The sequence below is a fragment of the Hydractinia symbiolongicarpus genome, chromosome 6 (genome assembly GCF_029227915.1).
Source record: "Hydractinia symbiolongicarpus strain clone_291-10 chromosome 6, HSymV2.1, whole genome shotgun sequence".
In the NCBI taxonomy this organism is placed as follows: Eukaryota; Metazoa; Cnidaria; class Hydrozoa; order Anthoathecata; family Hydractiniidae; genus Hydractinia; species Hydractinia symbiolongicarpus.
Genome location: NC_079880.1, coordinates 12,833,571 through 12,845,998, shown reverse-complemented (window position 1 = coordinate 12,845,998; position 12,428 = coordinate 12,833,571). Strand labels below are relative to the sequence as shown.

The 12,428-nt window shown below is 33.9% G+C and overlaps 3 protein-coding genes across 3 annotated transcripts; all 3 read right to left on the bottom strand.

Annotated features, from left to right (window-relative positions):
- Positions 1-393: 393 nt before the first annotated feature.
- Positions 394-9,948, bottom strand: LOC130647042 (flap endonuclease GEN homolog 1-like). The gene is made up of 9 exons (XM_057452757.1): positions 9,061-9,948; positions 8,326-8,400; positions 8,161-8,197; positions 7,132-7,221; positions 3,677-3,727; positions 3,043-3,122; positions 2,091-2,226; positions 1,706-1,766; positions 394-1,607 (listed from the first exon to the last, which is right to left on the bottom strand). The coding sequence occupies exons 1-9, from the start codon at positions 9,765-9,767 to the stop codon at positions 649-651; spliced, it is 2,196 nt and encodes a 731-aa protein (XP_057308740.1). The 5' UTR covers positions 9,768-9,948; the 3' UTR covers positions 394-648.
- Positions 5,574-7,068, bottom strand: LOC130647044 (uncharacterized). The gene is made up of 2 exons (XM_057452759.1): positions 6,703-7,068; positions 5,574-6,629 (listed from the first exon to the last, which is right to left on the bottom strand). The coding sequence occupies exons 1-2, from the start codon at positions 6,922-6,924 to the stop codon at positions 5,574-5,576; spliced, it is 1,278 nt and encodes a 425-aa protein (XP_057308742.1). The 5' UTR covers positions 6,925-7,068.
- Positions 9,949-10,094: 146 nt separating the features above from the next.
- Positions 10,095-11,974, bottom strand: LOC130647045 (sodium/bile acid cotransporter 7-like). Its single transcript, XM_057452760.1, has one exon. The coding sequence runs from the start codon at positions 11,930-11,932 to the stop codon at positions 10,904-10,906; it is 1,029 nt and encodes a 342-aa protein (XP_057308743.1). The 5' UTR covers positions 11,933-11,974; the 3' UTR covers positions 10,095-10,903.
- Between the last annotated feature and the right edge of the window lie 454 nt (positions 11,975-12,428).

Genomic DNA, 12,428 nt, shown 5'->3' with positions numbered 1-12,428 from the left:
TTCGTGAAAATCTGCTTTAAATCTCAGTCCGTGTTCTACAAAGATCTAAATAGTGGCTTATGTAATGATTATCTCTATGGTAATAATATACTGAAGGAAAATCCCTTGCCGATTTATTTTTTCACGTCCTATTTGTCAGTTCATGCAAGATGCCTGGCTTTACCGAGCACTTTTTAACAAAAGACTATTCAAGTTTTTCCAGGCTCAGTGACAATCCTGGAAGTTAATAACCTGGTTTAAATTAAGTTATCGCATTTTGATTTTTACGAAAACAGCTTGTCCATTGCTAAGTGTTAATCTTTCATGGTTTTCCTTACACAGATCAATTGCATTTTGTTTATAAGATAGTGAAAATCAAAATCAGGACAGGATATACGAAAAAAACAGTCAGGCTTAGAGTTCTGTTCTGATTTATTCCTAAAATATGAGCATATAAAAACATAAATAGTTTTAATTCCTGAAATCAAACCAAGGAAGTGTATGAGAGATACTTAAATTTTGCCTAGACTTCACTGATTTTATCACTAAAATCACTAAAATCGCTGATAGTGATAAAATCACTAAAATCGCTGATGGCTCCACTTGTTGTGAATTCAAAAATGTGAATTGAACCGAGTTAAGCTTTTCAATATCGTAATCAATGGTAACCTAGCTGCGTACAAAAGCTTGCTTCAACTTCAACCTATCAGCTAAACACATTGGACTATTTTCAGGCGAGTCATCGACTTCGCCACAAACAAAACTTTCATGTACCAAACCACTCTCTATTGGCTGGTTCTGTTTAAACGTTTCAATACTCGATGTTTCGTCATTCACGCACAGTTCGAGTGAATCACATAAAATCGAATCACCAAGCTCTGAGAAGTTCGTAATATCTTTAAACGCAGACAAGATTTTCTTTTTCACACTTACGCTAGATTGTAATAAGTTTGCGCACGGCGTACTTTCGACGGGAGGTGTGTCCACGTCAAAGCATAAAGGAGTCGACAGCATTTTAAGTAGCGTTCCGTTTTTATTTACTTTTGTCGGCGTTTCCTTGATATGAAGTGCTGCCAAATTCGCAATGATTGAATTGTGTTCATTGGTATGTTTTTTAACTTGGCTCGGACTGTTCTCCTCAGCGGGTTGTATTATACATTTTGTGACGCACTCTCTCGTGGTTAATTCTTTATTAAAAACGTCTTTATCTTCTTTTCGAGGTTTTAAGCTTTGCTTTAAACCAATTTCATCTCTTCCAAGACTTTCTATGTTTACCTTATTTTCACAAATATTTTCAGTAACACCCTCTCGTAAGTTTCTGACGTATCCACCTGCTTGAATTTTTTTCGGTTCACGTTTCTTTATCGTTTTGCTCGTTACGTCTGAAACAGCTTTCTTAGAAAGTCTTTCACTTAACGGCAAGACCACATCACTCTCAGAATCGTCACTACAACTGCATTCAAGTGAAACGTCTTTACAGACTTCGTGTGGTGCTAGGGTTTTCAATCGATCACACAGTTCATCTACATCGTCCGAACGTCTCGCTTCTTCAGATAATATTTCCTGGTCTCGTTTGTCTGAATTCTTAGTGGGTTTACCAGTTTTGTCTTTCCTCGTCTTTTTTGTACCTTTAAAACAAGCACAAAAAATCGTACTATGGATACAAAAAATATTTCATTGCATTAAGAAAGCATAAAAAAAAAAATTAATAAAAAAATGTACCGACCTTTTTCCTTTTTCTTTTCAACGTAATCTTCCACCATACCAGGTAACATTTTCACCACTACCTGTGCAGAAAAACAAAATGTTAGGGAAAAAATGAATTATAGTGGCTGTATGTAACAAAAGAACGAACAAACAAACGAGTGAACAAATAACGGAACGCATGACGAATGAGCGAACGAACGAGCAAGCAAACAAACAAACGAACGAACGAGCAAACAAATAAAGGAAAAAATGAGCGAAGGAACAAACGAACAAATGAGCGAACAAGCAAACAAATAAAGGAAGGAATGCGCGAGCGAACGAACAAACGAACAAATGAGCGAACGAACGAACGAGCAAACAAGCCAACAAAAACAACAACAAAAAAACAAGCACACACTATTCACCTGTTGATTTTCCAAGGTAACAAAGGATTCTGGACAATTCTCCCACTTTTTGCTGTACGTCAGATTTTCGTTTACATCCATCTTCCATTCGATTTCAACAAGAGAAACACCTTGTTGACATCTTGTCTTCATCACACTAAAAGAAATTTTACTGTCTCACATACCTTATCAGTGAAAAAAGGTCAGTAAAAATAGACTAAACTTTTGCAAACCGCCTAATATTTTTTTCTGACCAACAATTTTTGCCATTTTTTTATCCAACAAAATATTTTCGCCGATTTTTTTTACCGATTACAATTTTTTAGGTGTTTTTCTTTTTTAACAAACTTTACCCTTTTGGCTATTTTTTTACTTCAAGTTTTCATTGTTTTTTGGTTGAATTTTTTATTAAAAGAAAAAGCTCGTAAATCCAAACTTTGCTGACTTTTTTAACCGATAGGTTTAGTGGTACTAGCGCTTGTCTACCCAACAACCATCTACCGATCGATCACTTTTCCTTGGAAAATATGACCAGAACAACACAGTCGGCAATACTTTTCAAGATTCAAATTAAGATTTGTCAAGTTTTGTGGTTATGGCATTGTTAGTGATTTATCTCAATTGATTAATTTTCTTAGACTTATTTTCGCGATGTCAAGATATTTCGCGATAACTTTTTTGCGAAAAGTTATTTTACGAATCTGGAAATTTTAATTTAATATTTACGAAACGAAACAATAAGCTTAATCCCTGCACATTCCGAAGAATGGTGTGTAATAAACGGACCACTCAAAAGTTCAAGGTGCAGGAAACTATACACACTTTTAAACAACCTGGCTTATGATTAATTTATTATTATGGAATTGCTACTTTTTTACTTTTATTATTTCCAAAAAGAAACAAAAAAATTTATTCAGTATTTTTTTGGCGGTAAAATAAGCTGACAGCGCATGGACATGCGAAACAAACTCACTGTGAAGGAGATATAGGTACATCAAAAAAAGTTGAATCAGCAAGTTTCTCTAAATACGTACTTGTTGCAAGTTGTAATGCCTAAAAATAAAACAAAGATAACAATCTATATTATAATGCCCGTATAGGTCTGTCCGTCCGTCCGTCTGTCTGTCACGCAAAATGGTAGCTTAGCTGCGCAATAGCAAGAAACACGCAATGCGGTATAAAAAGGACGGGCGAACCCGTGGATTTTCCACGGGCTAACGACTAGTAAAATATAATAATATAAAAATAAGATTGCATGTGTGGAACATATGTATAACTAGTAATTAGATCGATTTATTACTTTTTATTTTGGAAGAAACATATTTTCCTCATTGACAACATGCAATTACGTTACAATTTTTGAAGAGAACAATTTTTAGAATACATTAAAAAGTCATATTAGTATTACACATTCAAAGTTATTTTCGACATTCCTATTGACAACATTGAATTGAATCTCGACCTATATCATTCAAAAACTACAGATGACAACAGTTAAAATGAAACCCCTTACTAGGTTTCTCAAGATAATATTTTGAAAGTGTTTTTTTAATAAACAACATTACAAAGTAATTCAATGAAATTAATAAATCAATAAATCTTCTTACCTTGGGCAGGGTATATTCAAATGGCCATTCCAAATTGTCCAATAAAAATTGCTACAACAAAGCGAATCGTATTTCAATTTCCGGAGCACATGCTAACGTCTTGGCTCCACCCTTTCTTATTTAAATTCGCGTCGGCAAAATATTATCAACGTGATGTTATTAGCCAGCCGGCGGTTGGCACTCGCGTTGACAATTGCCGAGTGCAGACGTAAATTAGAAAGGCTGGGTTCTAATCCAAAAATAGAGGAAAGCAAAAAAAACAAACTGGGTACATAACAAAAAAGAAGGAAAAACTTTGAAACATATATCAACTATTACATAACATATTTCTCTTACTTTATACGTGTAAACGTGATTTATCACTTAAGTGTAAAACAGAACAAAGTAAAACTACTCTAATATTTTGTTTTTGGTTTTATAATTTTCTGTTTTTGTCTGCAAGAGATGTTGAAAATATTTCCACTTTAGTTCGAAACTTCTAGTCAGATTCAAGAAATGAATGTTTTTACGAATTCGATCCGTTCCAGTGAGACTTCACCTGAAGAATATATACGGTACTAAAGGCCGTTTCACATTACAGAAATATATTGAATCCAATATATTGGAAATTATTGATAACTATTGAAAAATATTGCCTCAATTAATTGACATAATGTGAAACCAACTTTTGAGACACGTTCGAAAAAACATTACGCAATCGCTTTCAATACTTGTCAAGACTTTTTAATTCAAACACGGTTTGAATTAAAAAATATTGCAAGGGAAATTCTTTTGTTGTGAGAAGACTCAATTGTTCTCCGAACAATAGAAAAATCGAATCAGCAATGTATTCGAAATTTGTCTGTCTGAAATAAACAGTAAATGAAACATACGATCGAAGATAAAAGATGGAGCAAAATAACATTTATTATTTTGAAAGTCAGCCACACGATTTTGCTACGAATGATCAAATACTATTTCCTCAAGCTACGACGCAACAGCAACATGCCGCACATGTCTTCACTCAGAGCTCACCAAAACCAACCTCGTCAATCTTGAGCCAAAACACACAAATATTCGGTCCGAGCGTGCCACAGCAACTTCAACCTTCACTCAGCCCCGTATTTCAAAATCCAGAAGATGAAACTTCTGCGAAACCTCAGAAGCGAGGAAGAAAAGGCTTGAAACATGAGAAAGTTTGGAGTAGTGGTGAAACTGAACATTTGATAAATTTGTGGTCACAACACGAAGTTCTATACAAAGTTAGTTGCCCAGGATATATGGACAAAAACAAAAAACAACTGGCACTTGTAGCGATTGCAGCCGAGCTAAATTGTAGCGAGAGTGAAGTACAAAAGAAGATGCACAGCATGAAGACTTATTATGGGACATTACGTCAGAATTATGAGGAATCGAAGAGGAAAAGTGGAAGCGGGAGAGCTGATTTGAAGAAGCCTAATTGGCCTTGGTATGCACTTATGGAATTTTTGAACGATAACTTGACTTCCAAGCGCACATATTCCAACATGAGACAAAACGAGGCTTCATCGGAGATTGACGATTTAGAGTCTCACGAATCTTTCTATGTGACCCCAAAATCGAAAAACAACAACCGGAGTAAGGGGCAAAGTTCGTGTCAACAAGATCTGCTGTACGTCAAACAATCTGCGCTTATGGACAAAGCTTTGAATGTTTTGTCTACTCCTAAGCCGAACGCACAGCCTTCTGAAAAGTCAGCTGACGATCTGTTTGGAATGATGGTGTCAAAGTCTATGTCTTCCATTCCCGAGAGCGAAGATAAGGAGGAATTGAAGATAGAAATCCAATCACTTATTTTACAAACAAAACGAAGAATACAGCTTTTCTAGAACCCTTAGATTCGTCATTGTTTGTATTTGTTGTTTTGGTGAATAAAGTTCTATTGTCCGTATACTTGATTCCATTGCCAATGCACCTGACCTATGCCTTGAAAATAATCACTGAAAGAATTTCGAATATTTTCTGCGCGTGTGCTAAAGTTTCTTGATTTTGTTCCTTCCATCGGGGACAGACTTGATAGGTTGTTAAAAATATTATCTTTGATTTCCGGTCCCTCCGCGTTTGTATACGTTTGCATAGACATAGTACACAGCATATTATGTAGCGCACAAGTAGCTAACGTTACTTTTACAGCAGATTCGGGCAAAACATTTAATTTTGCAGTGAGGCAGCGAAACCGATTTACAAGTATTCCAAAAGCGTTTTCACTTGTTCTTCTTGCACGTGATAAACGATAGTTGAATATGCGCTTTGACTCAGTAAGTCCTTTCTGTGCGTAAGGTTTCATGCAATACTCAGTTAAGGGAAAAGCATCATCAGCAACTAGAACGTATGGCAAGAGTGGCTGGTCACACTCAGGGTTAAGGAAGGAATCATCAATTCCAGATATGTTTGGCAGTTTTCTCCTTTCTGGTAAATCTATGCTGTTTGTAGATAATCCTCTGAAAAATTCACACCGCCTGAAAACTCCACCATCGCTCAGACGTCCCTGGCAGCCGATATCGACAAAAATAAATCGATAACGCGCATCAATGATACCTAGTAAAACTAAACTGAAAAAACCTTTGTAGTTGTAGTATGTTGAACCGCTAAGCTTAGGATGGTACAGAGCAATATGATTTCCATCCATTCCCCCAATGCAATTTGGAAATTGCCACATCGTTTCGAATTCAGATGCAATTTCAAGCCAGTCGTCTTTGTTTTCGGGGAACTTGAGGAAATCATCTTTTAGTGTATCATATAATGCTTGACAAACCTGAGGAATAAATGTGGCAATGGTTGAAATACCAACAGAATAGTGATGATGTAAGCTAGTAAAATTCTCCCCAGTAGCGAGAAAGCGCAAAGTTATTGTCAGCTTCAACTCCGGCTCCAAAGGTTTCCGTAAATGCGTTGTCTTCTTCGTTAATTTACTTCTGACTTTCTCAAGTAAAAGCTAAACAAAAGGATTGTTTTAGATCAAACTCAGAATTATTTCACATGAATATCAAGTTAAAAATTATATTCACCTCATATATGTCTGGGCTCATTCGCAGGTATTTGCGGAAACTCTCTTCGTCATACAAACGTAGTTCTTGCACTAAGTTATCGTAAACACCGATCGATTTTCGTTTTTTCATCCACTCCTTCACCCTAATTCTACGCGTAACCTTAGGTTTGGAAAAGTTTGTCGGAAGTAAAGTTGTAGCAATAATAATCGCAGCAACCGCTTTTCTCTGTTCCTCAGACATTTTGAATTACAACAAAATTTAAATGGACATTTAAAGAGACATTTAAAGAGACAATTTGCAATAATTCGAAATATTTTCCAATATAATGAATTCAATAATTTTCAATTGATATCATTATTCATAAATATATTGCTGTCAATATTTTTCTATATATTGCTGTAATGTGAAACGGCCTTAATACAACAAATCTTTTGAGATCATATGTACCTGAAGGGATTTTATATCAGGGTACTTCCATCTCAATTTCTTTTTGACACCGTCCAAAGCGTCTTTTTCTATTAAGTATTCATCAATGATCTAAAACATACTCACAAAGTACTATAGGGTGTTACACACACAAGAAAACACTTTTTGTTGTTTGTTAAATAATAGAATAGAAGGTATAAATTGCGATTAGGAACAACAAGTTAGAATGGTTTGTTTACACTTACACTTTTAACTAAAGTAAAAGTAAAATAAATTAAAGTAAATTAAAATGAAATAAAGAAAAAGGAAGGGCATAAACCTGTTTTTAACTTCACGATGAAGGTATTCACAACATGTAAAAGTAGGAAAACAAAAAGCTCACTGAAATGTAAAAACTACGCAATTTGCATCTCAATAATCAACTACAAAGATGCTAAAAATCACTACGCATTTTGCAACTCAATAATCAACTACAAAGATGCTAAAAATCACTACGCATTTTGCAACTCAATAATCAACTACAAAGATGCTAAAAATCACTACGCATTTTGCAACTCAATAATCAACTACAAAGATGCTAAAAATCAATCTACAAAGACGTTAAAATGGCGTATCCCGTTTTTATTTAATCGTTTGTATCACCTATTTCTGTAAAGACTGTTGAAATAGCATAAATTTTGACAACAGATTAGTTGCAAGTGGCCTACAGTACTCCCAGATCACAGCTGGAAAGAGATGACTTTATATCTAATTCTTTATCGAAATCTATTACGTTAATTCACGGCCATCTATATTTGAAAGTTCGTTCATCATTAAGCACGCGATAATAATGCAATATCGATTTTACCTTTTTGTATTACGTAGGGCCTGTTTTGTACAAACAAGGCAATCAAGTAAAAGTCACTTTTCAAAGCCAATAGAACATTCACGAACGGTAAAACAAAATAAATTAAGATACTCCGTTTCTATCTACTATCTCGTTTAAAGCTATAATTGATAATGGATAGACATGTAAATATACATGATCAAACAAGTTAAACTTTTAAATACCTTTTGATTGAAGAAATTCTCTGTTTTCAGAGCTTTTCTATAAGAAAATGGAAAACATTAATAATCATATTTCTCTAAAAAAAATGTTTGGATTCATTATCTTCATAAAACAGTTTTACAATCAAATACTTGAAAAACGAAATCAAAAATATACTTATTTTATACCTTGCAATTACAAGCTCATTTCTTCCAACATCTTTAGCTTCTTGAAAGAAGTCATTTCTATACCAATTCCTAAATCTAAAATATTTTTTTTAAAATTTACAGAACTGCACTATGGTGCTATTATTTTCAAAACATCTGGTATGATAAGTTAATTAATTATATTTATGTGGATATGGGGGTGTGAATACAGTACCAGGGGCAAGTGTAGTGCCTACTCTATTTACTCATCATGTGTTGGAATATAAGTCATAAAACTTGGTTGGACTATTTAGCCATAAACAATAACTTCTTGACGCACCAATTGCATAAAAATAAAAATTGTCCAAAATTTCTTTTTGACTTACCTGCAGAAAGTTTCAGAGTCATTGGGTTAACTGTTCCTATGTTATTAATGAAGGAATGCATTTTTGCCCTCCACATCCCCCCATTAATTACCCGTTTTTTGTTGTTGTTGTTCACAACATATACAACATCCATATTGCACAAATCTTAACCTCTATAATTCCACTTTTATGGTAAACCAATACCTTCTTAACAAGTATAATGTTTGCATTTATAGGCTAATGTACACACAAGACCTTTGGAAAGTGAAATGTAAACTTGGCCTTGGTCTGACAATCACTAGAAATACCCTAAATTAATAACAAAATTCAGGGGGGGAAATAATTCAAAGCTACCAAGAAATGTGTAGTTTGGTCAAGCATTGTAAATTCGTTCTAAACATTGACATGATACCTTTGAATTAAATCATCTGAGAAAGACTTTTCTTCAAGAAACTTTGTAATAGTTATTTTTCCAACACCAGCTATACCTTTCGTATAATCACAACCATTAATCAAAGCCAATCCAATCATGTCGTTTTGACTTAAACGTGTGCGAGATTTAATTGCTTTGAGAGTGTATTTTAAAACATGGGGGTCTTTTGGATCTATACCCAAATCACGATAAACCACTTGTCCACCATATAAAAAGAAATCACCATCATTTGTAAAACACCCATCTACAAGTCCATGTTTATTCAATACAGCACACATTGCTTCTGCTTCACCAGCAGCTCGCACATAAGGAATGCCCAGTATATCCAATAAACGACAGCACTCATTTATTGTTCTCTGAAATCGAGAACGACCTACTTTAGACTTTGTAGTCGATTTAACACCATAACGGATTTCATTTCTCCTTTTCATGGTTTCTTGTTTCAATTCAGGTGCATCTCCTTCGGTAACAAATAACAATTTTACACCCAATCTTCGCAAACAAAGTATTCTGAAAAACATATTGCGGAGGTGTGGCTTCAATATAGAACTCTTGAATTGCAATGTTTTGATAGCTTCAACAATCCAGATACTAAGGTCCACACATAATACTTTACCACGCAGACAATCTAAAGTTTCGCGAGACTTTGCTTCATCTATGATGTCCCATAAATGTTTGACACCCATTTTGAATGGTAAATTAATGCAATCAGCTTCACTAAAATCTCAGAAAGGTATTATTTATTTTTATTGTAAAAGGAAAACTAAACACATTATAGATTAACTCCATCAGTATACATGGCTTTTATATGCCCTTTGTTAAAATATATCAAATATATCTTAACAATGACATCAATCACAATAACAAGGATGACAGTGATTTAATAAGTTTCAGGCATTATATACTAAACATATTTAAGTATAAATTATGCCAAACACAGCTCCTAAACACAACCTAATACAATTCCAGCAGGTTGCTTAATGAAAAATTTGTATAAAAATTATTAGAATTAATTTTGAAACGATCAACACCTGTTCTTTTCTGCTATACACTTTACAGGTCAATTCAAAATTTATTCTCCTGCTAACCAGTACATTGCCATACAGAAAATTAACACAGTAAGTATAAAACAAATATCCCAAAACCTTCTTTTAAAATATAAATAAGGCATGTTATTAATTAAATAATTATATTTGCGTAACTATTATTTCTAACCATTCTAAAAATTACAATCCAAATGAAACAATTATTGTGCCTGTGCAATACAAATAAATACACAACGATAAATAAATTAATCTCTAAAAAAATATATCTTACAGCAAAGTGAAATTCTTGAAAGGTTACCATTCTAAGGGTGTATCTGTATAGTTTTTTTTTGGTGTTACAAAAACAATACTTTGGTTAAGTAAAAAGATTATTAAAATATTACGACTAAACTGTTTGAATAAGAGCTTGTTAAAAAAACCCAGCTTTTGCTGGAAAAAACCTTCAAACAATTGCACATATGTAGGACAGGACAATTAATTAGTTTTGGTTTTCAGTTTGCTTTTTCAGGTAAATCCTGAATACTTGCTGTGTAACTTTTATATAGGTTTTTGCATAATATAATACATTTTTATGGGACCAGCAGTACTAACAATTAAAATCTAAAAGGTGAGAGTGTTACATTGAAAATAAAAAAAAAGACCTTTAATTAAAACAAACTAATGCAAAACTTTGGATCAGGAGTAATACACACACCCTTTACTACTACTAGTAAAAAATTGTGCAGTCTTTGTAATACTTATGACTATAATGACGTAGTAAGTAGTTAATGTTTGCATTATGCTATTTCATCATCAACAACTCCATTCTTGTGTTCCTTACTTTCGTGCAACCAGCTTTTAATGAGTGGAACCATAAAACCACCCAGCAATATTTGTGTTGGGTGGTAAATTAACAATGGTATCGAAATGAATGGCAGTATCATATCTCCAGCATAAATAATTTTTAAAATAGGCACACCAAGTGTCAGTGATTTGTGTGTTGAACAGAACATAAGCGCAACGATATCTTCTTTATTATAACCAAGTTGGAAACGATTAGTTACACTAAAAATAAGATAAAGCAAACCAGCTTGCATTCCAAAAATGATTACTGCAGCGATAAGTAAATCAGTTGGTTTTACACCTGTGACATCACTCGAAAAGGTATCGCAAAATGTGGTGTAAATAATCATTAATAACATAAAGCTTCCTACTTGGCCGAGTGGAGGCTTTTCCCTTTCAAGCCAATCCTTTATATAAATTCTAGCAAGTTGACCAAGCATAAGAGGAATGACGACAGTCACCGTCAGAGTCTGCACAATGTTTATGACAGGAACACCTCCTGAGACCCCAACATTTGCCAGTAATAGAAGAGGTGTTATAAAAATGCCCAGAAAGCTTCCCAAAGCAGAATTAAAAATAGCACCAGCTTCATTTCCACCAATGGCTTTCGTGATAATAACAGCTGAAGAAACGGGAGGTGGCATGCAGCTTACTACTTGTACGCCCCGAATCAAATACTCATTAAACTCAACCAGCGCCAACAATTTCACAAAAAGTGAGATAATGGCGGGAATAAATGCAAAAGTAAACATTTGAATAAATAAATGTAAACGATAGTGAAAGAATGCAGCCTTTAGATCTTCACTTCTTAATGATAATCCGCTATTAAAAAATATAACTGAGACAGCAATGTACTTGATAGTGATCTGTGGATACAAAGGTCCACCTTTCTTACCAATCCATGGAGCAATCTTTGCAAATGCAATAAAGAGGACAATGCCATACAGAAACCAGTTTTTTCGTGCATTTTCCAAAATCCCCATAGTGAAATATATCTATAAGAAATCTAGGTATAAAAGTAAATAAATAATTTTAATAATCTGAATATTAAATACATGTTCATATTTTCAAAGAAGATATTTTTAAACACATGTTCATATATTCAAAGAAGATATTTTTAAACACAGGAATGAGAATGAAGCTTATATCACTAGAAGTCAACCTGCAAGGTTTTTAACAATTATGTATCGGAAGCTACTGATATACCCAACATTTGCACCATTGTACTTTGACAAGGCTATTTCTCAGATTTGTTGCAAAACTCAAAAGTTAATAGACCACTTTCCGCATGACGTATTTGAATTGATTTCACTTTGAGAACAATGGGCATGTGCACACTTTTGTGTAGGTAAAAAAGCAGGACTTGCACAGGGCAAAATGGTTTTTAATGCAGATTGAAGATTTTTTATGTAAATTTTAACTATTGTTAACTATGTTTATATTTTCTGCCTACAGAAATCCTTGCGCATGTGCAAAAAA

Bases quoted from the DNA above. Each gene is read 5' to 3' on its own strand.
- LOC130647044 (XM_057452759.1), bottom strand. From the start codon at position 6,924: ATGTCTGAGGAACAGAGAAAAGCGGTTGCTGCGATTATTATTGCTACA. The intron at 6,630-6,702 runs GTGAATATAATT...CCTTTTGTTTAG, and splicing joins TGAGCCCAGACATATATGAG to CTTTTACTTGAGAAAGTCAG.
- LOC130647042 (XM_057452757.1), bottom strand. From the start codon at position 9,767: ATGGGTGTCAAACATTTATGGGACATCATAGATGAAGCAAAGTCTCGC. The intron at 8,198-8,325 runs GTATAAAATAAG...ATTTTCTTATAG, and splicing joins AATGAGCTTGTAATTGCAAG to AAAAGCTCTGAAAACAGAGA. The intron at 1,608-1,705 runs GTCGGTACATTT...CTTGTTTTAAAG, and splicing joins TGAAAAGAAAAAGGAAAAAG to GTACAAAAAAGACGAGGAAA.
- LOC130647045 (XM_057452760.1), bottom strand. From the start codon at position 11,932: ATGGGGATTTTGGAAAATGCACGAAAAAACTGGTTTCTGTATGGCATT.